This window comes from Dama dama, chromosome 20 (genome assembly GCF_033118175.1).
Source record: "Dama dama isolate Ldn47 chromosome 20, ASM3311817v1, whole genome shotgun sequence".
Classification (NCBI taxonomy): Eukaryota; Metazoa; Chordata; class Mammalia; order Artiodactyla; family Cervidae; genus Dama; species Dama dama.
This window is the reverse complement of record NC_083700.1, coordinates 4,524,814-4,548,686: the sequence shown is the minus strand read 5'-3', so window position 1 is coordinate 4,548,686 and position 23,873 is coordinate 4,524,814. Positions and strand designations below refer to the sequence as shown.

The following is a 23,873-nucleotide window of genomic DNA, read 5'->3' as shown; positions in this document are numbered from 1 at the left end:
GTGGAGGAGGGAGAAAGAGAGGAGATATAGATTCCCTCTGTTTTTCACCCAAAAGTATAGGGAGGGAAGTTAGGGCTTGGGAACCAACCCTGGAACATTTTAGGTATCTGAAGCCCAAATTGACCAGCACTTCATCCCAGCTTCACGTAGAGCTGTGGGAATGGACTTGAGATCTGGATGGACCCAACCGTTCCACACAAAAAGATACAGCCAGCACAACTCCCACTTCGACACAGCTCCCCAGGAGCCAACCAGCCAGCCTGTGGAGGGTGCTGCGTGGCGTGTGGGGGGTGGGAAGGCGGACGGGTCATGGGGTGAGGGAACGGGAGGATGGCGGGGAGACAGGCAGGATGGCGCCCATTTTAATGGGAAGTCAGCTATCCAGGGCTTCAGCTTCTGGAGCCAGCAGCCACTGCTCACTTCCTCCTCTTTAGTCTCTGCCATGTGGTTCTGCTCCTGGGCGTGCCTTGTTCTACTAGGTGACCTGTATGTGGACATGGAAACATGTAAATAAAATGGGCATTAAGACAGTGGCCAAAGAATGTCATTCCTTAAAAGCAGATGCTTATAATCTGGGTTTCGTAAATAGATTGCAAGGGGACAATGACCCTGAGATTTTTATGCAAAATTATGAGTACTTATTTACATATGCATTGCTCTGTCAAGACAGTCTGTAGTATTTATGTGGTTTTTAAACAAAAGCAATAATAGATTCTAGATCGTCTGTAGGTATAACCCATTAGCAAGGGACAAAAGGGTCTACAGAAATGGGTGGGAATTCCAGACCCTCCATGGCTTTGGTTCTCAGCATCCAAAGGCACAAGGTAATTTGTAAGAATTGCGGATTCACCAGAACTCCACGGCTATCCCAGTATACCTGTGCATGGGCATATATTTGAGCTGTGCTAAAACGTTTTGGATGTGAGTCTATATTACTCAACTTGAAGTTGTTGATCAATTTTTCTTTTTTTTTTTTAAAGACTATTTATGGGGAGTACTTGCATATATGGTAAGTTGTGGTCCTAAAGAAGAAGTGAACTGAATTTTTTAAAATAAAAAGGGCATTTTTGAATGCATGAAAGGAGTTGCTTTGAGGTAAATCCAAGCATTGGACATCCTTCTCTTGCTTTCCTGATCATTTGTTTATGCTTTGTATCATTGTATTGTTGATATGTGGGGTTGGTTTTAGCAATGTACTACCATAATGGCACAATGAGTTTTTGTGATTCCAAATGAACACTGTTGCATTCAGATTTTAGGCATGGTTTCAGTTTCAGAAAGAAAAAAAAAAATCTCAAATTCTTATAGAGATGGTGAAATAAACTTGTTCCAATTGTTTGAAGTTTGCCAACAACCCCATTATATATACAAATGGGGACTTAATAGCCTAGTAGCCATTCTGGAAACTGTCCCTCCCTTCATCTTGTGCTCTGGAATGACTGCCATGCTCTAGTGTCAATGAATGCCAGTTCCCCTTCCTGCAGCGAGAGGCTGACTGTGCTGGGCTCTGCCAGCCTTTGATGTCATGCATGCCACAGAGTGACACATATGGTGGGTGATGGGAAAGAGTGGGGTACTGAGTGGATACAGGCGTGCAGAGGCTTGGAGACAACCTCGGAATCTGTCTACTATTCATGGACCACAGTGGAGAGATACATGTGTGCAAAAGTCACATCATCGTGATGATCACTTTATATGACTATTATATTTATTATCATAGTCCTATTATATTAGTTATACAATAAGGATGCCTTTAGATTAGCATAATTTTTGCACAAAAATTTTTTTCAACTACATAGTTGAGTTTCATCTATCAACTTTCCCCAAGGCAAGGCACAGGAAGCTTAGAATTCTCTGTCAATGTGCTCCCACAAACCCAAAAACTCTAAGGGAGTGACTGTGGCACTGAGGACAGGTTTTCTTCCCATTTCACAGATGGAAAAGTGCAGGTGATCTGCATGAGAAGTCTTGCCTAATAAAGTCAATCCAATATTAGGCCTTAGGGATTCTCAAGTTTCCGCATCCACAAGACCTCCTGAGCACTTGAAATAGGCTTGGTAAATGACTCTTTCTTTATTGAAGAGGAAAAGACAAGATTGTTCTGGCTGCAGGAAGTTTGGAATCCAACTGAGTTTAGAGTTGCTTATTCTCTCATAAGAAATGGCCCATTTCCTTTCTGATAAACATGCCCAAGGATAGCATTTCTCTTGGCTATTGTGAATGGCTTTTCGGAGGTGGTGTTTTCTTGTTGTTTCTTCAGGTGAGATAGTGAGTCTTTAGTCCCTGATGTGTGTATGTGTGTGTGTGTGTGTGTGTGTGTGTGTGCGTATGTGTGCATGTATGTACACTGTGCATGCGTAAGTGCTGTGCCTGAAGAGGTAGGTAGGGTAGTGCCTTGGTCCCTGTTCATTGGATACGCATACACAAAGTCCTTCTTTATTTCCTAATTAATTAGTAATAATAGCTTTCTATAGTTTCTGGTATGTGAGGGAGTGAAGTGGGAAATAATCTAATTGGCTGTCTTGCTTTCAAAGCCCAGTTTAATGAAATAGTTCTCAGCCTGAAGTGCATGTATTATCTTTCCTGTTATTTTTCCAATTAATATTTCATTGGATCATGTCTGTGTGGAATATTCTAATTGGTTTGAGGTGGGGGGTGAGGGGATGAGAGCAGATGGAGAGATGACCAGCTGTTCCTCTCATCACCAGGGCCATGTATGTACTGATGCAGCTGTAGGTTTTCCCCAATGCCTTTCCCTGGAAGAGCTCAAAGAGCTTGACAGAGTGCTGCCTTGTCACCTTAACCATCCTCACTGATCTCTTGGGCCAGACAGACAGACAAAGGGACCTCTTGCCAAGCTCCCTGGGTTGGTTGAGATGTGTGACTCCAAAAGGCAAATGAGTAGCTCCTGAAGTTTCCTGTGAGCATTGTCTACCTGCAGACTCTGTTTAGCCTAGAAGAGTGAACACCTCTTATAAATACTTGTTTTAAGAGTGAGTCTCCAGAGGGACCTCACAATACCTTCCCATATCTGCTCTTTTTGTGAAGAGAACGATGCATAGAAGATGGCATGAAACAGGGATGGGCCTGCGTTAAGGCAATCCAGGTGCCCAGGGCAGACACTGAAGGGACCTCCCTCTCAGCAGATGCAGAAGCAGTGTTTACAAACAGGAGTGAGTGCCTTCTTAGATTTTCCAGGGCAGGCACCTTGATTGGTTTATGTCTGGCTTAAAGCAAAGCATGCTGTCCTCTCTCCTGTCTCCTCCTTGCTCCCAGTGATGTTGGGTCTCAGGCAGTCTGAGTTCAGTCCCCAGGCTTAGCCATCTCTCTATTCAGATGCTTCATGTGCACTATCAGAGCCCCTCACAATCCCCAGGGAGGTCTGCATGCAGCTAGGCTGCCGCTCTGCATCTTGGCCTTCTCCCTTCATTGCTGTAAGTTGAACGTCTATTTTCCCTTCTCTTGGGCATTTCTGACCCAGTATTCAGCTGTTTTAAGGGTCAGGCCACATTTTCTGGGTTAGTGAAGGACAGATAGGAGCCGGAGGCAGAGAAGAGCCTCCTTTGTGTGGCCATGTGACCTGCTGCCCAAAGGCCTGACTTCATGTTTGTCTTGGTGAGAAAAGATAGTCGGTTCTCTTTGGGATCACTCTCCAGCTGGGCAAAATTGCCTTTCTTCCCAGAAAGTCTGTGGTGCGGCCAAGCTGGGAGTGAGGCACAGACTGGATGTGGGGGCGGGGGCCTTGGGAAGCAGCGCTGAAGCGAGTGCTGTGGCTGGTCCGGGGGGGGCAGGGAAGGCAGAGAAAGGGGCCATAGCCAATTATATTTCCAGTGTGCTGAGACAGCTTGGGGTCGGGGGCAGTGTAGGAAGAAGTATTTCTTCCTTTTACGTGCACCCATGTGACCAAATCTGTAATGTTACCCACAAACTTGTAGTCCCAGCCAAGATCTGGTGCATCTTGTAGAGATGGGAACTGTGTAGAGACAGACCACAGAGGCCAGTGGAGACCCACATAAAGATATGTATACATATAATAATAAGAATAATTTCCCCCTCTGTATTTCTTGCCTGAGCCCATGATAGAAAAAATGTAGCTGTCCTTCGCTGGCTTCTCCAGGAGGTTTAAATAGGCAAGTCATTTTGGGATTTCAAGTCTGGCCCAGATCTGATCAGCCTCTTTTCCTTTCTGAAAGATCTCTTGAAATTCCAGCTATAAATTCTTCCCAGAGCTGCTTTCTACAGGGCTATGTAGAGGTCTCCTTTCTTTCCTTGACTGCCAGGGTCCAGGCCTCACCATCAAGGTATCTGGGGGCAGGGTGAACTCGGGACCCCCACCATCCCCCACAGGGCCAGGCCTCCCCTGGCAGGGACATTGGGTTTCCCTGAGATGGTCTTGGGCTTCCAAATTGATGGGGCTTGAGGGCCTGCAACTCATCCTGGGCCCCGTGATTCTACTGACATGACAAGACCTTACATCAGGCAGCACTTCAGACATTTTGGAGTGTTTCCAGACATCACATCACTGTGTCTTCCTGACTACGATGCTGAGGCTGAGATGAATGACATGATCTGTTGAAGGTCTAGTTCATCAGCTGGGTTTAGAAGACTCAGGTCACTCAGAGGTCCTGGGCTCTGGCCTCTGACCTCAGAGAGCCCAAGTAGCCCTCCTTTCCAATACGGAAGAAGAGAGAAGTCACCTGAAAGTGCAGAGCCTAAGACCACCGAACCCAGATTCCTTAGGAGAGCTTACTCTGCCTGGTCAAAGTGCACCAGAGATCAATCAGGGTGGCTGTGCACAGACTTCCTCTCAAGTGAGTCAGCCCTGCCTCAGGACAGAGCGGAGAAAATGCTCCACCAGAGCAGAGGAAAGGCGAGGAGCCAGAAGACTGAAATTCACCATTGAAAGAGCACCATTGGTAGTAGTGTGACCTTGGGCAGGTCACTTGACCTTCAAGTCTCTCATCTGTAAAATGGGGATATAAATTAGATCTTACAAGATTGCTGAGAATCAAATCAAAAAGTACTTGTGTCTGTGCTATGCAAACTGCAACAAACTAATCAGATGGGAATTATTGTTGTTAATAACAATAAGAATATAAGGATTAGACCAACACTAAGAATTTCTATCTTGAATAGAGATGTTTCATACTCTGTGTAAAAGGGAGAAAATAGCCTGTAAGCTGTAAAGTGCTGTAGACCTCACAGGGATTGTTAGGAGGACTGAGGTTAAATAGCAATGCGACCCATCATGGGAAGGAGCATGGCTGACCAAGGTGGGCAGCAGGACTCCATCTCTCAAGAGGCATTCTTGTGAGTGTTTAAAGATCACCAAACAACCTTGGCTGTCCTCTAGTCACTGAGCTGGCAACTCTTCTGAAGGCCTTCCACAGGCAGATGTCCTAACTAAGAAACTGGAACCAGACGTACTCAAGATCTCAAAAGAAATTAATGGCAATAAGACTCTGGGGTAAAAATATCTCTGGGCCCTGAGCTAGCTCACTCCACTCCCTTTCTGTCTAAGGATCGTTTAGGCTTAATTATAGAGTTCAGGCATTCATTGGGGTTTTGATTAATTTTCTTTTCAGCTTGAAACATGTGTGAGTGTAGCAGGTCTGTGTGTGTGTGTGTGTGTGTGTTTACATCTTTTTTTGCAACTCAGTTGGGAGCTGGCTCTGGCAATGTTTAATTGCGCCCTCCGTTCTAACAAGAATAGTCAATGTGCCAACTGGAGCTTGGAAAGCCATTGTCTCCAATGCCTCCGCCCCATGGGCTGCTCCTGCTGCATTGAGGGGTGGCGGGTGGTAGGGCCTTGCTCAGCTGGCACCTCGGCTGTGGGATGCTTGCTTTCCTCCCCTTTTTGTGCTCTTGGTGTTTCAGGGATTCTGGGACCAGGAGAGATTTCCTACTCCACTAATTACCAGTACTGTGCTAAAAGCTGGTGAGTGACAGCCAGCTCACCCACACTGCAGCCCCTGGCAGGATTTTTTTCTGGGCAAATCTCCTTGTGGATTACACAGTTTTCTACATAAAAAAACAGTGCTATTTCTCTTATTTTATTATGCCCACTTAGTTGACGGGTAGGGACTACATGACTGTGTAGGTGAAAGTGACTTGCTTCTCCATTCCTTCCTTCTCTTCTGAGCTCTCTAGGCAGGGAACAACTCAAGAGGCACCACAGTATAGTATAGCAAGAGATTTGGAGCCAAATGGCTCAGTTTGAATCCTAACTCCTCACATTTTCTATCTGTGTGTCTATCCACTTAACCTCTGTGGATCTCAGTTTATTGTTACACTCATAAGACTGTCTGGGGACCAAAAAAATGCATGTGGAGGCCTTTGGTAAACAACTCCATAAATCATACTTCTTTGACATTACTGCTCAGAATGACTGCTGAGAACATGATTTTGACCTGTCAGATATTCCTAGCTCCAGAAAAGAGGGAATTGGAAAAAGGCCAATGGAAAGGAAGACAGAGAAAGAGCTAGCTTCCAACCTTCTTGGGTGCTGTGGACCAAAGCAACAAGCTGGGAATGTAAGATGGCTGCAAAGACCCAGATTAAGAGCTCAAAACAGTTGGTATAGATAAAAGAGAATCAGGAACATTCATTTCTTGGACATAACTGTTCTTTAAAGGATGGATTTGATTGTCTCTAGTGCTAAGAGGGTGAATGGCTCAAGGATTGTGACCATGTTTTGCCTGGAGCCAAGAGGAGAACTATGGGTCTCAGGTGGGTGTGACCATGCTGTGATATGAGATATGGGGACCCAGGTCTTCTCTTGGCTCTGCTGCCGATTATGACCCTGAGAATGATGTGACCCCGAATAGATGAGACCTCAATTTCCTTGAGATTATGGAATAAAAAAATCTCAAAGGAATCTATGAGGAATCTGTGACTTAATAAAATGCTCTTTTCCATAGGAATTAAAAACTCTTGTGCCACTAAGAGACTGTTGTGGTATGTATGTGTGTTTAGAATCCAAATATAGTAGTAAGACCACTCAGCTAAAACCTGATCGAGGCACCACACAGACCCCTTTGAACTGACGGCATCTGGTGTCAGACACAGGGGCTGTCAGGGGAAGAAAGGCCTGATGGGGGGACGGAAGTGACCTCACTCTTGTTGGAGAGGCTTTCACTTGGCAATATCCAACTAAGCTGAAAGGTAATGACCGAAAGGCACTATTTCCTTGTAAAGCAACTCTAACTCTAAAATAATAGGCTGCAGAGCAATAGAACATTCTGCCAGGCTGACTTCAGAATTGAGAGACCCAACTACAGATTTCACAGTGCTCCCACTGACAATAATCATAATGTATATTTGCATAGTACCTTTAACTTTTATAAGTACCTTCCTATCTATTTCTCTCATTTTTTTTTAATACCTAATTTTCCAGAAAACTTGCCCAGGGTAATTTCTTTTAAAACTCTAGAAAATGTGAGTTTTTAGTGGGAAAAATGTCTAACTAAGTATGTAGCATTTATAAATATAGATATGCCCATAAGGTTATGCTATATGTAAACATAATTGTGTAAGTCATATCATATTTTCATGGTCAGAAATCTTGTGTAGCATTTTGTAATGTAAAAAAAAAAAACTTTCCTCTTTAACCTTCTGTTTGTCACAATTTTAGATTTTTAAATATCAGGTTTTCTTAAAGTAGGGCCATAAGGATTAGATTTCAGGATCAGTATCCACACGCCAGAATTCCATAAGGGTAACATCTAATTCAATCACAGGGAGAGATTCCTAATTCTGATGTCAACATGGAAAATTAAGCAGCTTTGTATTTAAACCATGGAGCTCTCTGAGACTACCTCTCCCATAAAATAAGGAGAAATAGGAAAGGACAGGGAAATCCAAGTGTAACAGTTGAACTGTTTCTAAATGGAATGTCTCCAGGTCTTCTGTGAGTCACTGATGTGTCTTTAATGTGGTGTTATAAATAACTCAGCTTGCCATCAATAACTAGTCTATAAGAGAGTAGTTGGTGGTTAGGGTGTGAGGTTAAAATTTGGAGTGGGTCTGTTAAACCTCTCATGTAAATAAGCACCTACTCCTGTGACCTGAAGTAACCTGAAGTAAATGAGACTAAACTTAATCTTTAATAAAAGTAATGAACAAGTCTTCCTGCTTTTTTCTTCTCCATCTTCAAACTCAGAAAAAAGATAGATCCGTGGAGCCAACCATGGGATTATAATAACCGCATGAACCTTAACTCTCTCATCTCTGAAATTAGGCTGGCAATATCCACTCATAAAATCCACAATGGTACTGTGGGAGTTTTAGAATTATTTTGCATGGAGGGTTTTGAACAAGGATCTATCTATCTATCTATGTACCAAAATTAGCACTATCAAGAATAAAAGGAAAATCTCTTTTGTAATGATTTAAAAGTTCTTTTTGTGGTGATCCTTATGGCAAAGATTGGATACCTTTAAAAACGTATACTGTCCTGACTAGAGGGAATATAGCTTCTCATCCTTATTGGTTGGATCTCACCAATACAGGTTTGTTTGCTGTGAGTAGTTCAGCTTTTCACAGAGAGTCTGAAGTTAAGCATGAAGAAGCACTTTCTCACAAATGCTCAAGCAGTTAAAGTTGAGCTTCTGTGAAACTGAGCTAAAATAAACACATAGAGATACACAGCATACGTACTGTGTATGCATGAAGGCTACAAGCATGCATGCAGATACGGCCAGCAAGTCTGCCAGCAATCATGCTGACACATGTGTCTGCATGTGTGGATGTGTTACAGTAAAACACTGTTCTTACTTGTTGAAATGTTCTCGAAACTCTACATGGGTTCATGTTTTATAAACAATTATCTTTGTAAATTTAGGGCTGGTAATGGGAAGAGAAGCAGCAGCTGTAAACAAAACCACAATTTGGGTTTCAGTAAAAACATGGTGAAGGCCCCAAATATCACAGCTATTGCAGAATTCAGAAACTATCTATCCAAAAGTGGGGTTGAGGATACTCTAAATAAACAGATTTTGGAAAGATGTGGGTAGATGGAATCATTAGGATCATCATCGACTAGAACCACCGTCAGCACCCTGGACAGTTCCTAGGAGGCGCTCCCGCGGAACGGAACAAATATGTCTTGTTTTCTTAGCGTTTCTTTCATTTCAGTGAATGTGTTGATGATCTGATGATTGACTAACACATGCACAGGTATTACTTTGCAGTAACAAAGTTACCCCCTCCTCTTTCCATTGCCCATTCACTTTCATTCCGCCCCATTCCCCAGCACCCTCCAGTTAGACAATGGGACATATGTCTTACAAACACCTGGTGTGGATGTTTTCACTTTCACTTCTAATTGGTTGGGAAGCAGCATTTGCCACAGGCACTGTTTAATTTTCTTTCCATCCCCTGCATCTCACAGGAAAGAAATGGTCAATAGTTCAGATAAAATAATCATCCTGGTCAGCTCCAAAATATGGCTACTTGCATGGTAATCACAGCAAGTCTCTCAGAGCAGTGATTTTCTTTATTCCTAAAAGGAAGGGATTTTTTTCCTAAGGATTATGGTTCTACCACCCAAGGAGCAGCTCTACTCTTCACAAGTGGCTGCAAAGGCTGGCAAACCACGAGGTCTGCTTTGGCTCAGAAACTCAGTTTGGCTCCTGCCACTCCTGGCAACCTCACTGCGTGTCTCAGCGGCATATGCTCCACACACAGTCAGGCCAGTCTGCTTCTACTTAGGAGGGATCACGACTAGAGGTGGCCCCCGCTTGGGCCTCCACATGAGGACCTGGGCATCGTTGGCATTGGGCTTCACTAGTGCATTGGGGGGTATGGGCTCCATCCGGCTCAGGATCCGGGGCTGCTCCTGCTGAGTCCTGCCCACCAGCCGGGCCCGTTGCCCCAAGAGTTGCAGAGGGTCCACCTCAATGTCCACCCTCATCCTCCACTTGATGGTCTGCAGAATGATCTTCTCTTTCGTTGTCGTGTTCATGGCCACCAGCCAGGTGGTGAAACTTTGGTCCCTCTTGATCCTGGTGAGCAGCGGCACATTGCTGTCGCTCACTGGCACTGCCCACGTCACGCTGGGGTAGAAATTGTCATTCATGCTGACGGAGAACCTGGAGATCTTGTTGGTGGGGCCAACCAGGGTCACAGTTTCCGTGGTGTTCCCGTACCAAGGGTAGCTCACCCCATCTGAGTCACTGATGGCTTTTACTCGCCCTTCCCTCAAGTCGGGCAGTTCCCAGCTTGACCTGGCAAAGCAGAAGAGACGCACAGAAGAGAAGAGGCTGAATGAATTTTTTAAAAGCTGGAGAGGTGCCCACCACTTACTAACAGTCAATTTGGGCAAAATAGGAAGTTTAGAGGGGGAGTTCAGGTAAAAAATTTCTATGCTGTCCTGCTTCAGGATTAAATGAGAACAAATCAAAACAGAACAAAAATAAAATGCAACACCAATGCAAATTAAATTAAGTCATAAGTAGTTCAACAGAGAGCAAAAATCTCAAAGAAGCATTTGTGAGATCCACAAAGGCACCAACTAGCTGCAATAGTATAATTGTAATGAACTATCTAGAGGTATTCAACTGAATAAAAATACCTTCTCAGGAAGTATGAGCTTAAGTAAGGTTTGCTTGTTAAGAAAAGATGGTGGTTGAAATTTGACATACTTGTAAGGAAGTTTCAGGTGGAAAGGAGGGCAAAGAGAGTTAAGGTTAATGTTACACTGATTTCATATGAAATCCCAGTAGTAGAATTTCTACTCAACAGAGAAAAATGTTTACATTCTAGTCATTGGCCAATCCAGTGTTTAGGAAACCTGCACACAGAAACTCGTAACCGGAGATAATGGTCAGCTCTGGGAAGGCACCTCCGTGAGCAAGCTGAGCCACAGACGGGCATCCATAGTCTACTGTGCTCTTCTCCCACCACCTCTGAGTCCAGCCTGGAAGCCTAACTGCTTAGCTCAGCAATCACGCCATTCTGGACACATTACTACTCCTCCTGGCTGCTTCTAACTCTGAACAGAAGGAAGGAGGAGAAGATATGCCCATATTCTTAGCCCATGTTTCTCCCCCAGTGCTATGGAACATTCTCCATCATCATCATCATCATAACTGATACTTATTGAGTGCTTACTCTATTCCAACCTCTATGCTGAGTTTTTTATGTTATCTCAGTTAATGCTCAGAATATCCCACAAGATAAATATATCTTTATTTCCATTTATACTTGAGAAGATAGACACAAAAATATTAAGGCACATGCCAAGAGTTCTACAGGTTGTAAGGCGTGGAGCTGGGAGTTGTCTGACTCCAAAGTCTATGATTTTGACCACTAAGCAACAATGCCTTCTGAAGTGTCGTTACATGATGCTGGAAGAAGCCAGAGTGGAGGGGATTCAGGTTATCCAATGATCTAGCAGCTCCCAGAGCAGCCACAGGAAGCTGGACTGGACCCCACTGGGGGGCAGATATTTAGTCAGCAGAGTCTGGCTATGCAACCTCCATATATCCTTTCCTGGGGCCAAGAATAACTCTCAGTAATGTATAAGAATTTAATAATTAAGGAAAGAAAGGAGACTGCGCCACTCATCAGCAAAGAGGTGGTTTTGTTCGATATAAAGTTCTTCCTCTTATGAAGTGACAGAAGAGCCTGCAGGACTTTATACCAATGGCCTGAAAGGGAGCTGCATCGCCAGGTTAACACTGAACTGTCTCAGAATCTTTCATACAAGGACACTAACTGCTGCCTCCTGCTGCTGCCCCCGCCCTGACCCCCGCCCCAGCATTCCCAATGCTAATCAGACCCAGCCTGAAGGGAAGGGAAAGCTGGATTGCCTGGAGAGGAGGTGAGCCCACTACTTCAAGAACCTATTATCTTGCCTCCATGCCCTTAATAACTGCTGGCAATAACTGCAGTGTATAATGGCTAGCAGAAACTAAGTAATATGGATTGACTTGATGCAGAAAGTTGGAGATTTTGTTACCATTTTGTTACCTGTGCTAGCTGGACCAAGGAGTAGCTGCCAGATAATTCTATAGCTGCTTCTTACTGTACAAAAGGGAATAATAAGTGTTGTTTGAGTGGGATGTAATCATACAAGGGTCAGGTCAAGGGAGAACCGAACTGCTTGCTGGGTTGACGAAACAACCACCCTGGAGGTAGCTTTGTGTCCCAAGTCAAAGGGTTGCTGCAATTATTCAGTCACAAGGCGCTCATTTTCTGTGTTGCTCCAACCCGCTTCTTCACTTTGGTTACAGTGACCAGGCTCTGCTGGCCTGTGGTTCCTCTGTGGGGCTGGAGGGCAAGTATTCTCAATAGTGTGAAACTGCACTCGCTCTCCTGCCCTAAACACTGGGCCGACTGTGGCATGTCGTTTGGGGAATTTGGCTTGTTATAACACTGTCCTTTTCTGGGCTGAATATCTTGCCATTCAATTATTTTTTTTCTATTGAGTATTTACAGTTCATAATTTGCCTCTATTTTCCTACACAGAATTACGTGAGCAGAGACTTGGGCCCAAAGCTTAGTTCGGTCCCACATTTTCTGAAAACAGAGATAATAAAATAAAGTTGCACTCTTGTACCTGTCTTGGAAGAGAAGGAAGATACCCTTGGAAGATTCTCTGGATCAGAGAAGTGAAACAGGCTTCTTAATCATCACAATGGACACAAACTTGAGCAAATTCCAGGAGATAGTGAAAGACAGGGAAGCCTGGAGTGCTGCAGTCCATGGGGTCACAAAGAGTCAGACATGACTCAGCAACTGAACAACAATCATCACATCAAAACAAAGGCATCTGGAAAGTGTAGCCAGTGAATGTGGTGACCTTGGGAGGTTACACACTTGTTCATTCCACCCATTGCTGTGACTTTGCCCACTGCTCTACGGGAATCCCTCAGGTCTGAGGCATGGTCTCTTTCACAGCCCCAGATACCCCAGGACTACAACGGTTAAGGAAGAGTTTGATTTTGGAAGCAGCCAAAACTCATTGTGACTTAAGCCTAGTGATTGGGAGTAGGTTTCTTTCTGAAAAGTATCATATCATTTTTCTTTCTTTTATGAAAAATAGCTATTAATGTGCACTCCAAGGTAGTGGTTTTTACAAAAAGAGTTATGCCTATAAAATGCATAACTGGTTAATGCAGATTTTAAAATAGTTTTCAAAGAGATCCCTGATAAGTTCCAATAACAGCACCACTGGAATCATTCTATGACTATTACAACTACTTTGAATGAGATGCCAGTATCACTTCAAATTCCACATGACCCAAACTAAATCTGCCACACTCACCATAAATTTGGGCTTCCCTGATAGCTCAGTTGGTAAAATATCTGCCTGCAATGCAGGAGACCCCTGTTCAATTCCTGGGTTGGGAAGATCTGCTGGAGAAGGGATAGGCTACCCACTCCAGTATTCCGGCTTGGAGAATTCCATGGACAGTACAGTCGATGGGGGTCACAAAGAGTTGGACATGACTGAGCGACCTTCACCATAAACTTGGTCCTTTCACCCTGTCTCTGCTGCAGGCATTGGTCTGCTGCTCATCCCATCTTCCAGGCCAGAAGTGTGATCATTTTTGGCTCTTCCTCTGCCCTGTCCTAGACTGCCACAGCTACTGTGTGACTGCATATTGTGAATTTTTCCCCATAAATGATGCTTGACTTTATCTCCCTTTCTCCATCAAACTCTCACTGCCCTCGTTTAATCCAAGCCCTCAGCATCTCTGACCTGGTCTACTAGAATGGTCCACAACTGGTCTCTCTGCATCCAACTCTGATCCCTCTTAAATTCATCTTCCAGGCTGCACTGATGTGCAAATATGCAGATATGATTATGTCTTTTCTCTGCCTAAAACCCTTCATAGTCTCCTTTACATGAACATCACTGGCATCACCTACAGGAAAAATTCCAGTTCCTTAATAGGACGTTTGTCGCCCTCTGTGGTCTGGCCTTCCTGTCCCCATAAACCATGCTGTTTCTCGCCTCTGCCCCTTTGCTCATGTCGTGCCTTCTACCTGCACTGCTCTTTCCTCTCCTAAAGTCTCACTGTGTGTAACTACCTGATATTTGAGAATCATTGCACGCACCACCTCCTCCAGGAAGCTTTCTTCTGCACTTCCATGGATATCTCCAGGTCCTTATAGGTCCCAGATTTTAATTATCTGGAAGGCTTGCCCCTTTGCCCCCCTCATTCCTGGCAATCTTTCCTGATTTCCTGAATCTCAGTGCAATCTTTCCTGATCGCCATATTTAAAATCAAAACTTCCTGCCCCAGCCCTCACCACCCCCCATCTTTGCTTCATTTTTCTCTATAGCACTGTCTAATATAGTATACTGGCCTTCCCTCGTGGCTCAGAGGGTAAAGTGTCTGCCTGCAATGCGGGAGACCTGGGTTCGATCCCTGGGTCAGGAAGATCCCCTGGAGAAGGAAATGGCAATCCATTCCAGCACTCTTGCCTGGAAAATCCCATGAACAGAGAAGCCCAGTGGGTTGCAGTCCATGGGGTCACAAAAGTGCTGGGCATGACTTAGCGCCTGAGCATGGGTAAGGAAAAGAGAACTATGCAAAGTCACATAGATGGGAAGGGATAGTGCCAGGAGTTAAAGCCAAATCTCCTTGACCTCAAACTCTGCCTTTTCCACTGTATCACACTTGTGGGAACAGCTTCTTTGAATTCTATATCTCACATTTCCTTCCTTGAAGTCTTGGTGTGATGGATGCAGGAAGCTCCAAGGCTGCCCTCAGGAGTCTTGGATATCAGTCCCAAGGTGGCAGCCAGCTGACCTTAGCAAGTCAGCCTCAGGCTGTTCATGTGTAAAATGGGAAGAAAAATAAGCCCACCTCCTTAATCTCAGGGCTATTCCAAGGATCAGGTGAAGTGATGTGATGTGTGAACAACTGCTTTGTAAACTGTAACACACTAAGTCAATATTAATTCTTATCATCTCATTCCCCTCCTTCTCCAACAACCCATCTCCTCACTGTGATAAACACAGTGTTTTTGTTTTAGACAATCAGCCATTGACCCAAAGCGCACAGTTAATGGACTCGCCAATGGAGCTAATAATGAAAACATCGATTATTGCAACCTTCATGCTTTCTGAATCCCGTTTCTAGAATAAAGAGGCAAATCTCAATCAAACAAGCTTATGTGAAGCATTTCATTCAAATAAGCAGTCCCTGGGTTTAAGTACAGGCCTCCACCCAGACCCAGCCAGTTTTCCCAGTGTCCATGAGGGCCAGAGCAACCTCTCTGAGGGAGCCTGGCTTTGCTCTCGTGGAAGCCCTGTGGTCATCAAGTGGATGGGGGCAGGGGCAGCAGCCTTGTTGAAGGCGGGGAGTGGGCCGGTGTGCGGGGCGCTGCTGACACTAACGACCTCTGATGCAGACTGGAATGGGAGTCAGAGAACCACACAGGAGAGGACAGCTGGCTTCAAGCCTGTAGAGCTGCCAGGGAAGGCTCCGAGATCCTGGGTGGTTTTACCCACCAAGCCTAGGTAAGAAGAGCCCCTGCCTGGCCCTACACTTTAGAGAGACCCACTCTAGTATCTCCTGGCCATGCCCTTACATGGTGGGCAGGGAGTCTGTGGGGCTAAGAGGGCATGCCCACCTATAACCTGGGCCCCTCCTTTAAGATCCTCCTCTGGGTATCTGAGATTCAGCTCAGATGGCCCCAAACTTGCCTTCAGGGTCTACATAGGCCTTTTTCCTGGTCTATTTTCCTGAGGGTAGTCCACGCCACCTGTGTGTGTACCCCTGGACCCAAGGTGTTTGTACTCATGGAGTTTGCACATGCCTCTGTATGATGAACCACATCTTGATGTGATGCAGAGCGCGGGGAAGGAAGAGCGATGGAACTAGGTCCTGAGGGTCGGGTATGACACAGAGCAAGGGGAAGGAAGAGCCGTGGAACTAGGTCCTGAGGGTCAGGTACACCTATGCGGCTGTATCTGGCACAGAACTTTGGGAGCTTAAGAATTCTAAACCTGAACCTGGCTCTCCAAGTTGTTATAAAGATACATCTATTAAGGTCAGAGGATAGAACTTAGCATTTTGTTAGTATGACTTTTACATTTAGCATTGTTAGTTTGACTTAAAATTAATATTCAAAAATATGGTATGTGGGCCTTCATGCTTCTCTTGGACCATGAAAATATTAGGGGTAGGTAAGAGGTGGGACTCATTGGAAAAGATTGTGATACTGTGAAAGATTGAAGGCAGGAGGAGAAGGGGATGACAGAGGACGAGATGGTTGGACGGCATCATTGAATCAGTGGACATGAGTTTGAGCAAACTCCAGGAGATGGACAGGGAAGCCTGGTGTGCTGCAGTCCATGGGGTTGCAAAGAGTCGGACAAGACCGAGCGACTGAACAACAGCGAGAGGTGGGAGATCTCTAGCCACAGCTCTGGAACCATGGACAGTTCCAATTCTGAATTTTCTCTGGGTATGTGAGTTTTATTCACATCCATTTAGTCTTAACTCTTGGAAATAGCGTTGCATCTACCTCTTACATCAATTGCATGAGGTGGACACCATTCCACTTTGCATTATAATAATAAGAGACCTGCTCAAGGTCATCCAGCTAGTGCTGGGCAGAATTGGGTTGCGAACACAAGATCTTATTCTAAATTCCCTACACTGACTCTCTAGCATTAAATGAGTGCTCCAAAGGCTATGAAAAATAATAACAGTCATGGATGATAATGGCTGGCACACACGCTATCAGCATACCCCTTGTTAAAACATTAAAACATTTTTGGAACAATTACTAAACTGACTTCCCTCTCCCTAGAGGCGCCCTCCCAGGCTACCCAGGTTCTTCCTTGGGCCCTGGTTCTGTCCAACAACTGAAGGGTTAGTGCAGGCATGGCAGAGGACATGTTCCACTGCTGATTTTCTGTCCTGATCATGTCAGAGGCCGTGTTCTGAGAGTCTGTGGCCTAACCGCCATGACAAGCCTGCTCTTAAAGGAAGTCTGACCGCTGCGTAAACGTCACTGCATTTAGATGGTGGAGAAGAGGCTCCTACTTGTTTCTCATGGTTTGAACCTATGGAATTACCAGTCAGGAGTGTGGAAAGTTTAAAGAGCACACCAGGTTTTCTGAGAATTCAGCTTTCCTTCTCCCGACTGTGTTAGGAGCCCTGTGCCCGTGTCCCAGGAAACCTCCTGCTCTGCATCACTTCTGGCAGATGTAGCACCCAGCATCTTTCCTCCCCACAGCCCCCTGCAGAAGAGGCTCTGGAAGCAGCAGTCCAAAGCAGGCGGGGAGGTGGAGAGGGAGAGGATGGAGAAAGCCCAGTGGGGACAGGGCTCACGGCTGGAAGAGGGCTGAGGTGGGGGTGGGGTGAAGCCAACACCCTGTGTCACCCAGGGGAGTTATGAAGCCACGGCCCCTCGGCTCCCACAGGGACCAGTCCCAGCCGGGTGCTGGAACACGTACTGATTCTCAGATGGTCTGCACCATGATTACAGAGTAAGTTTTAAAATTAGGTTTTTCCTCATTCTGCTCTGTTTATGTCAGACTCTTGAGAAGCCTGTAAATACCACCCTCCCACCTCCCCCTCCGCCCTCTTCCTTCCTGACCACATCCTTTTCTTTCTGGCACACAGGGAGGCATTTTTTCCCCCACAGCAGAAAAGACAATTTCCAGTGTTTTTAAAGAGTCATCAGTGTTGGGCAAGACTCCATGTTTAAGTGAAAGGCTTCTTTGGTCAGTCACCCTCATGTTCTGTTTAGACTGGGTTTCTCTACCACTGGAGACACCTTCTTAGTATGTACTTATCCTTCACCACTTGGAGGTCAGTCACCATCTCAAAGCCCCTGTCTCAGAGGCCTCTCCTGGGCTGTCTTATTTGACAGCTCTGAGGTCTTGGATCAGTGGCCAGTTTTCTGGGTCATGTCTGAGGATGGTTTGTCTCTGACTCCAGCTCTGAGTTTCTTGGAGCAAAGTCCTTTCCCCACGGAGCAAGAGTGAGCTGCAGGCCGGGGTAGCTTTGCCTGGGAGATCCTCATGCACCTGTGGGGTGGGAGTGAGGAGCTATGTCCCTTACAGAGCTGACCAGGCCCTGCACATGAGGGTCTGTATCCACCCTCAAAGAGCTCACAGCCAGCCTGAGGTGACAGACCACACGTCCTGATGAGCTGGAGACCAGAATTCACATTTTCTCTCTATGTGCGTGGCCCCCATCCTGCTCCTCATCATTTCTCCTCTCACTGAGAAGCTGCAATGACCTCCTTGCTGGGCCCCAGATCTAAGCTTGCTCTACCCCCACAAGCCACAAACGTGGTTTTTAAGAAATGTAAGTCAGGTCATGCCTCACTTCTCTGAAAACTCCTATGATGGTTTCTCTTACACTTAACATCCACAATGCATTATTTGCCCCCTGTCAGTTCTCCAGCCTCATCTCCACTGCCTTCCCCAGCTCCTTATACTCCACCAACACTGGCTGTCCTCATCCTGGAACAAGACACGTTCCCACTTCTGGGCCTTGGGACTTGCTGTTCTCTTTGCCCAGAGCTCTCTTCTCCCAGTTCTTTCAATGCTTGGCTCCTTTCCATCCTCAATTTGCAGTTACAAGTCACCTCCTGAGAGGGGCTGCCAACAGCGTGTGAACTTCCGTGTGCTGCATCTGCCTGTCCCCGCGCCTGTCTCCCCACCAAACCCGAGCATCTTAAAGACAGGGACGCTGCATCTCCAGGGCTGAGCCCAGGGCAGGAACTTCCTTCAAGCTGCTGCAATGAGGGGCTGAGTGCTCCCTGTAGAACAGGCAAAGCAGGCTAATGAGGTGAGTTCTAGAGGGCAGCAGAGGGGCTGAGATGAGGCAGGCTCTTCAAGGGACCAGGGGGACAGGCCAAAGGAGTGCAAAGGGATCGGATGAAGATGTACTGGGACAAGTGTCCTGGGGCTTCTGGCTCGGTGCTGAGTGCCCTCCTTCTGACAGGCAGCCCTGCCCATGGGCCCGGCCCCCCAGGCGGTGGGAGAGGCCATAGGAGACAGGTGGCGGGGGTGCACAATCGGGCATGGCATCCCTGGAAGCAGACAGATGGTGGACCAAAGAAGAGGGAAAGTGGACATGTGTTTTTTTCTCTTTATTTTGGAATTCTGCTACTACAGGTAGAATCTTAGTTAAAATTTTAGAAAGACATTGTTGGGTGGAGACCATCAAAATGTTAAAAGTATGATGATAAGATTATGGGTATTTCCTTTTATTTTTATTTCGTATGCCTTCTCATTTAAAAGGGAGGTTTCCCTGGTAGCTCAGTGGTAAAGAATCTGCCTGCAGTGCAGGAGACCTGGGTTTGATCCCTGGGTTGGCAAGATCCCCTGGAGAAGGAAATGGCAACCTACTCTAGTATTCCTCACCTGGAAAATCCCATGGACAGAGGAGTCTGGCAGGCTGCAGTCCACGGGTCGCAAAGAGTTGCGCATGACTGAGTGACTAACACTGCGTCACTGGGCTTATATAAAAAATAATTAATGTGTATCTATTCTGTAATCAAAAGTGATGAGATGCTTCACAGGATTGCATATCATGAGCATGAAGCATTTGGGGAGAAAAAAGAGGAAGAGGAGTGGAACATAATGTAAGATGAATTGCGCTGGGCAGGCGAGTGGCGACTGGAGGTGACATGGGGAGGCAGTGGGTGGGGCTGACACTGACCTATGTGTAGCTCTGGACAGTACTTTCTGAAGCGCCACACAGCCTTGGGCAAACAGCTAGGCTTCTGGGGTTTTCAGTCTCCAACAAGGACAGGAATAATAACAAAACCTATCTTATAGGTTGCTTTTAGAAATAAATGAGAAAGCTTTGCAAAGCAATCTCTTTAGTGCCTGGCACAGAGTAGGTGCTTCATGAGTGGGAACTGTTATTACAGACACAGCTCATTTAGGGAGAATGCTGACCTGACTGGCTGGGACCCAAGCATCCTCAAAGGGTAAGAGGTATTTCCTCCTTTTATGCAGGTGATGTGGGTACCTGAGTATATCCCCTCCATCCCAGCTATGGTTTTTCCAGTAGTCATGTATGGATGTGAGAGTTAGACCATAAAGAAAGCTGTGAAAGTCGCTCAGTCGTGTCTGACTCTTTGTGACCCCCTTGGAATTCTCCAGGCCAGAATACTGGAGTGGGTAGCCTTTCCCTTCTCCAGGGGATCTTCCCAACCCAGGGGTCAAACCCAGGTCTCCCTCATTGCAGGAAGATTCTTTACCAGCTGAGCCACAAGGGAAGCCCAAGAATACTGGAGTGGGTAGCCTATCCCTTCTCCAGTGGATCTTCCCAACACAGGAATCAAACTGGGGTCTCCTGCATTGCAGGCGGATTCTTTACCAACTGAGCTATCAGGGAAAGCTGAGTGCTAAAGAATTGATGCTTTTGAACTGTGGTGTTTAAAAAGACTCTTGAGAGTCCCTTTGACAGCAAGGAGATCAAACCAGTCCATCCTAAAGGAAATCAGTCCTGAATGTTCATTGGAAAGACTGATGCTGATGCTGAAGCTCCAATACTGTGGCCACCTGATGAGAAGAACTGACTCATTGGAAAAGACCCTGATGCTGTAAAAGATTGAAGGCAGGAGGAGAAGGGGACGACAGAGGATGAGATGGTTGGACGGCCTCACCAACTCGATGCACATGAGTTTGAGACAGCTCTAGGAGCTGGTGATGGACAGGGAAGCCTGGTGTGCTGCAGTCCACGGCACTGCAAAGTGTTGGACATGACTGAGCAACTGAACTGAATTGAACTTTCTTCTCAACATTGAGTCAGACTTTGTGGTTAACACAGAGGACCAAGGACACCAACGCTCTCAAATTTTGCATACAATTTCACGGGAGAACAGTTTTCAATTTAAAAATACCTCTTTTGGAAGCTACTAGCCTGGTGAGAGACTACCTTCTCATGCTCTTCTGGGATGACTTGTGGGGCTCCTTCTCCAATACCAGCCCTTTCATCCTCAACTTCTTCATCTGTAAAACTGAGAGAATGAAACAAACAGCCTCATGAATAAGGCCATGTTCAGCTCCTCTGCTCTTTGACCAAAGACCTCAGTCCTTGTGCTGATGGCCAGTGGGGTTTCCAGGGCCACAGAGGAAGAAGCTCTGCTTTCAGAAGAGAAGTGTTGGGGGTGCTCCCCAAGGACAGGGAGGAGCACTGTCCTAGAACACAAGATCCAGCACAGATTGTCCTCCCTGAGATCCAAGGACCCTGGGGACTTATGGTGGCTTCCCTTCATCCACACTCCACTCCAGGGTCTGACAGCCTCCTGACTGAGGTTCCTGAACTACCTGCAGCTGGGGAGCCACTGCAGTTCTTGAGCCCTGATGGCTGTCTCTGACTTGCCAGTTGGCAGGCTTCTAACCTGTGCCTTGGTGGTGGAAGGAGACACCATACCTGCCTTCACATGGCCTGGATCCCAGCCCCAAGCCAGACAGGCCTCCCCTACAGTTCCCACTAGAGCCTAAAATCTGGGAGCTTTGTGATGATGAAAGGCCTTTGACAGTGTGAATACCCAATCTCTTTCTTTCTTTGCATTTTTCTTCTTGTTTCTTGTTTCTGACTGGGAGGAGGTGTGGTTCACTTCTTTCTTTTTCTGTTACTTAAGTAGGATTCCTAGTATGGAATCTTTTGTTGATCCTGGGGGTGGACATGTTGAGGTCCTCCCATTTACTCCATCTCAGTGAACTGACACCATCTGGCCCTGCGTGCTCTGCAGTCTCATTGACTCTTTTACCCCAGAATATATGCAGCTTTAACTGTTATTTATACAGATATGGCTAGTTTTCTGGGGGCTGAATCTGATGGTGGCACATATGTATGATGAAGGCAATAAGAAGAAGTTTGGCTGGGAGCCCTGGGCAGCCCAGAGGAGGAGACAGACACTCTGCCACCCCAGTCTGTCATCTGCACCTAACATGGATGCGGGCTGAGGCCAGAACTCAGAAGTCTTCCTATCTGTTGGCCTGGACAGCAGTTATTGTGATTTCTAGATTTCCATCTAATTTGAGGACTATTAAGGGGAAAAATTCTTCAAGATCAAGGAGATATGGGTAATGACACAATTGCCAAATCTTCCCCAAGATGAACAGGAAGTCACTAGACATTCACCATCTGAGCGAATGAGTGAACCAGAGCAGGACTCCCGGGCACAAGTCTCTGTGCAGGCTTGCAGGGGCACCGCTCAACCTCTCGTGTTAGGGAGCATCCTCACCTTTCTCCTGCTTCTGGTTACAGCGGTCTCAGGGACCAAGTGAGAAATGACCATGATCTGGACGCGTCTGCTTGCCATTTGTTTAAACCTAGCTCCTTGGACCAGAGCCACATAAGGCTCAGTGATCCCAGCCTGGCGAGGAGGAAATGTGGCCCCCTTCCACTCTTGCCCACCCCACCAGCTGGCCCTGAGGAACATCCCACAGAACTCTGGATGCTTTGGGGGACTAGAGTTAGGGAGGCAGGTAGAGAGGCAAACAGACTGTGGCCTGTGCCACTGACCCAAGGCTGGGGCTCAAGAGTGGCCCAAGGATTTGGGTGCGAAGGGTGGGCAGCCAATGCAGGGTTTTGGGGGGCAGGCTCCCTGGCCTCAGTGGTCTAGAGGAGGCTAAAGTCTGGAAGTTGGGAAACAAAGTCAAAGTTAAAAATACATTAATTGGAGCAAGAACAAGACCAGGAGAATCAGATTGAGCAAAACAGCCATGCTGATAAGGTTGAGAAGATCAAGGCAGACAGAGGGGAGAATCTCAGAAGTCAGGTATTACTAATACCCCTACTACTCATAAGAGCTGGAGGCTTACTGCGTGCCAAGCAAATCTACTAGATGTGTGATACATCAGCTTCAAAGGAGGCACTGCTCCTCCCTGCACCCTTTTTCTCCCCACTTAAGGGAACTGAGGTTAAACCACTTGGCAAAGTCACAAAGCAAGTAGGCGGCTGAGCTGGTGTGAACCTAACTCTCTAGCACCTGTGCACACCTTTTGCCTGGAACCAAAGGTATTGACCACAGTTCCCTAACTTGATTGCTTGAGTGGCCCCCAAACACTGGTTTTCTGTACAGGTGACACGTAGCTGACACTGCAGGTCCCCAGGGGAGGCATGATGGCAGAAGGACAAGAGTGCTGGCTGCTGCCGGCTGGCTGCTGGGACCAGTCCTCTCTTCCCAGTACTGGGCCAGGTGCAGCTGCGAGCCACATTGGCAGAATATGGATATGCCTGTTCCCCTTCTCCCAGCTGCCAAATCCTTCCACCGCTTCTTCAGGGAGCTCCTATATTCTGCCAAATAATGGCCAAGGTATTATTAGTAGCTGAGTTGGTAAAGAATCTGCCTGCAAAGCAGGAGACCTAGGTTCAGTCCCTGGGTCGGGAAGATCTCCTGGAGAAGGAAATGGGAACCCACTCCAGTACTCTTGCCTGGAGAATTCCATGGATAGAGGAGTCTGGCAGGCTGCAATCCACGGGATCGAAAAGAGTCGGACACGACTGTGTGGCTTCCTGTCACTTTCAGTGGCAAAGGAGGCAGAGGGAAGGGCCAGCTTCACCAGGTTCAGCCAAGGAGAGAGGCAGACACAGAGACACAGAGCAGACCAGGCTGAGGATGGAGGTGGGGCCGTGCAGCCGCACAGCTGACTGTTCTCATTAGCTTCCCACTTCGTGTTCACCCCCGGCCACATTTCACCACAGGTTGAGCAGGGCAGCAGATGTGGGGAGTTACTGGCAGCAGCTAAGCTGGGGGCAGACCATGAGGATGATAGCAGCTCAGTGTGTGTTCTGGCGACAGAGCCATGAAGACAGGTGCCTGCTTAGCACATGGAAGGCGCACCTGTGTGTGCAGGGGTTTGATATCTGCACACCTGTGGGAGCAGAGGGCTGCACGTGGGGCATATCGGTGTTTCCCCAGTGCGG

At 46.7% G+C, this 23,873-nt stretch overlaps 1 protein-coding gene across 2 annotated transcripts in view; it reads right to left on the bottom strand.

Annotated features, from left to right (window-relative positions):
- Positions 1 to 355: 355 nt before the first annotated feature.
- FAM78B (family with sequence similarity 78 member B) overlaps positions 356 to 23,873 on the bottom strand; it is a 103,656-nt gene continuing 80,138 nt past the window's right edge. Inside the window, exons 2-3 of one of the 2 annotated variants that reach the window (XR_009688971.1) lie at positions 9,295 to 10,226; positions 356 to 484 (exon numbers count right to left, since the gene is read on the bottom strand). Coding sequence is in view for 1 of the 2 variants with exons in the window: in XM_061120208.1 (XP_060976191.1) it covers positions 9,704 to 10,226 (523 nt within the window). In the remaining variant the exon portion in view is untranslated. Of the gene's footprint in view, positions 485 to 9,268; positions 10,227 to 23,873 lie in introns of those variants that run through there. The other variant, XM_061120208.1, reaches the window with a different exon arrangement.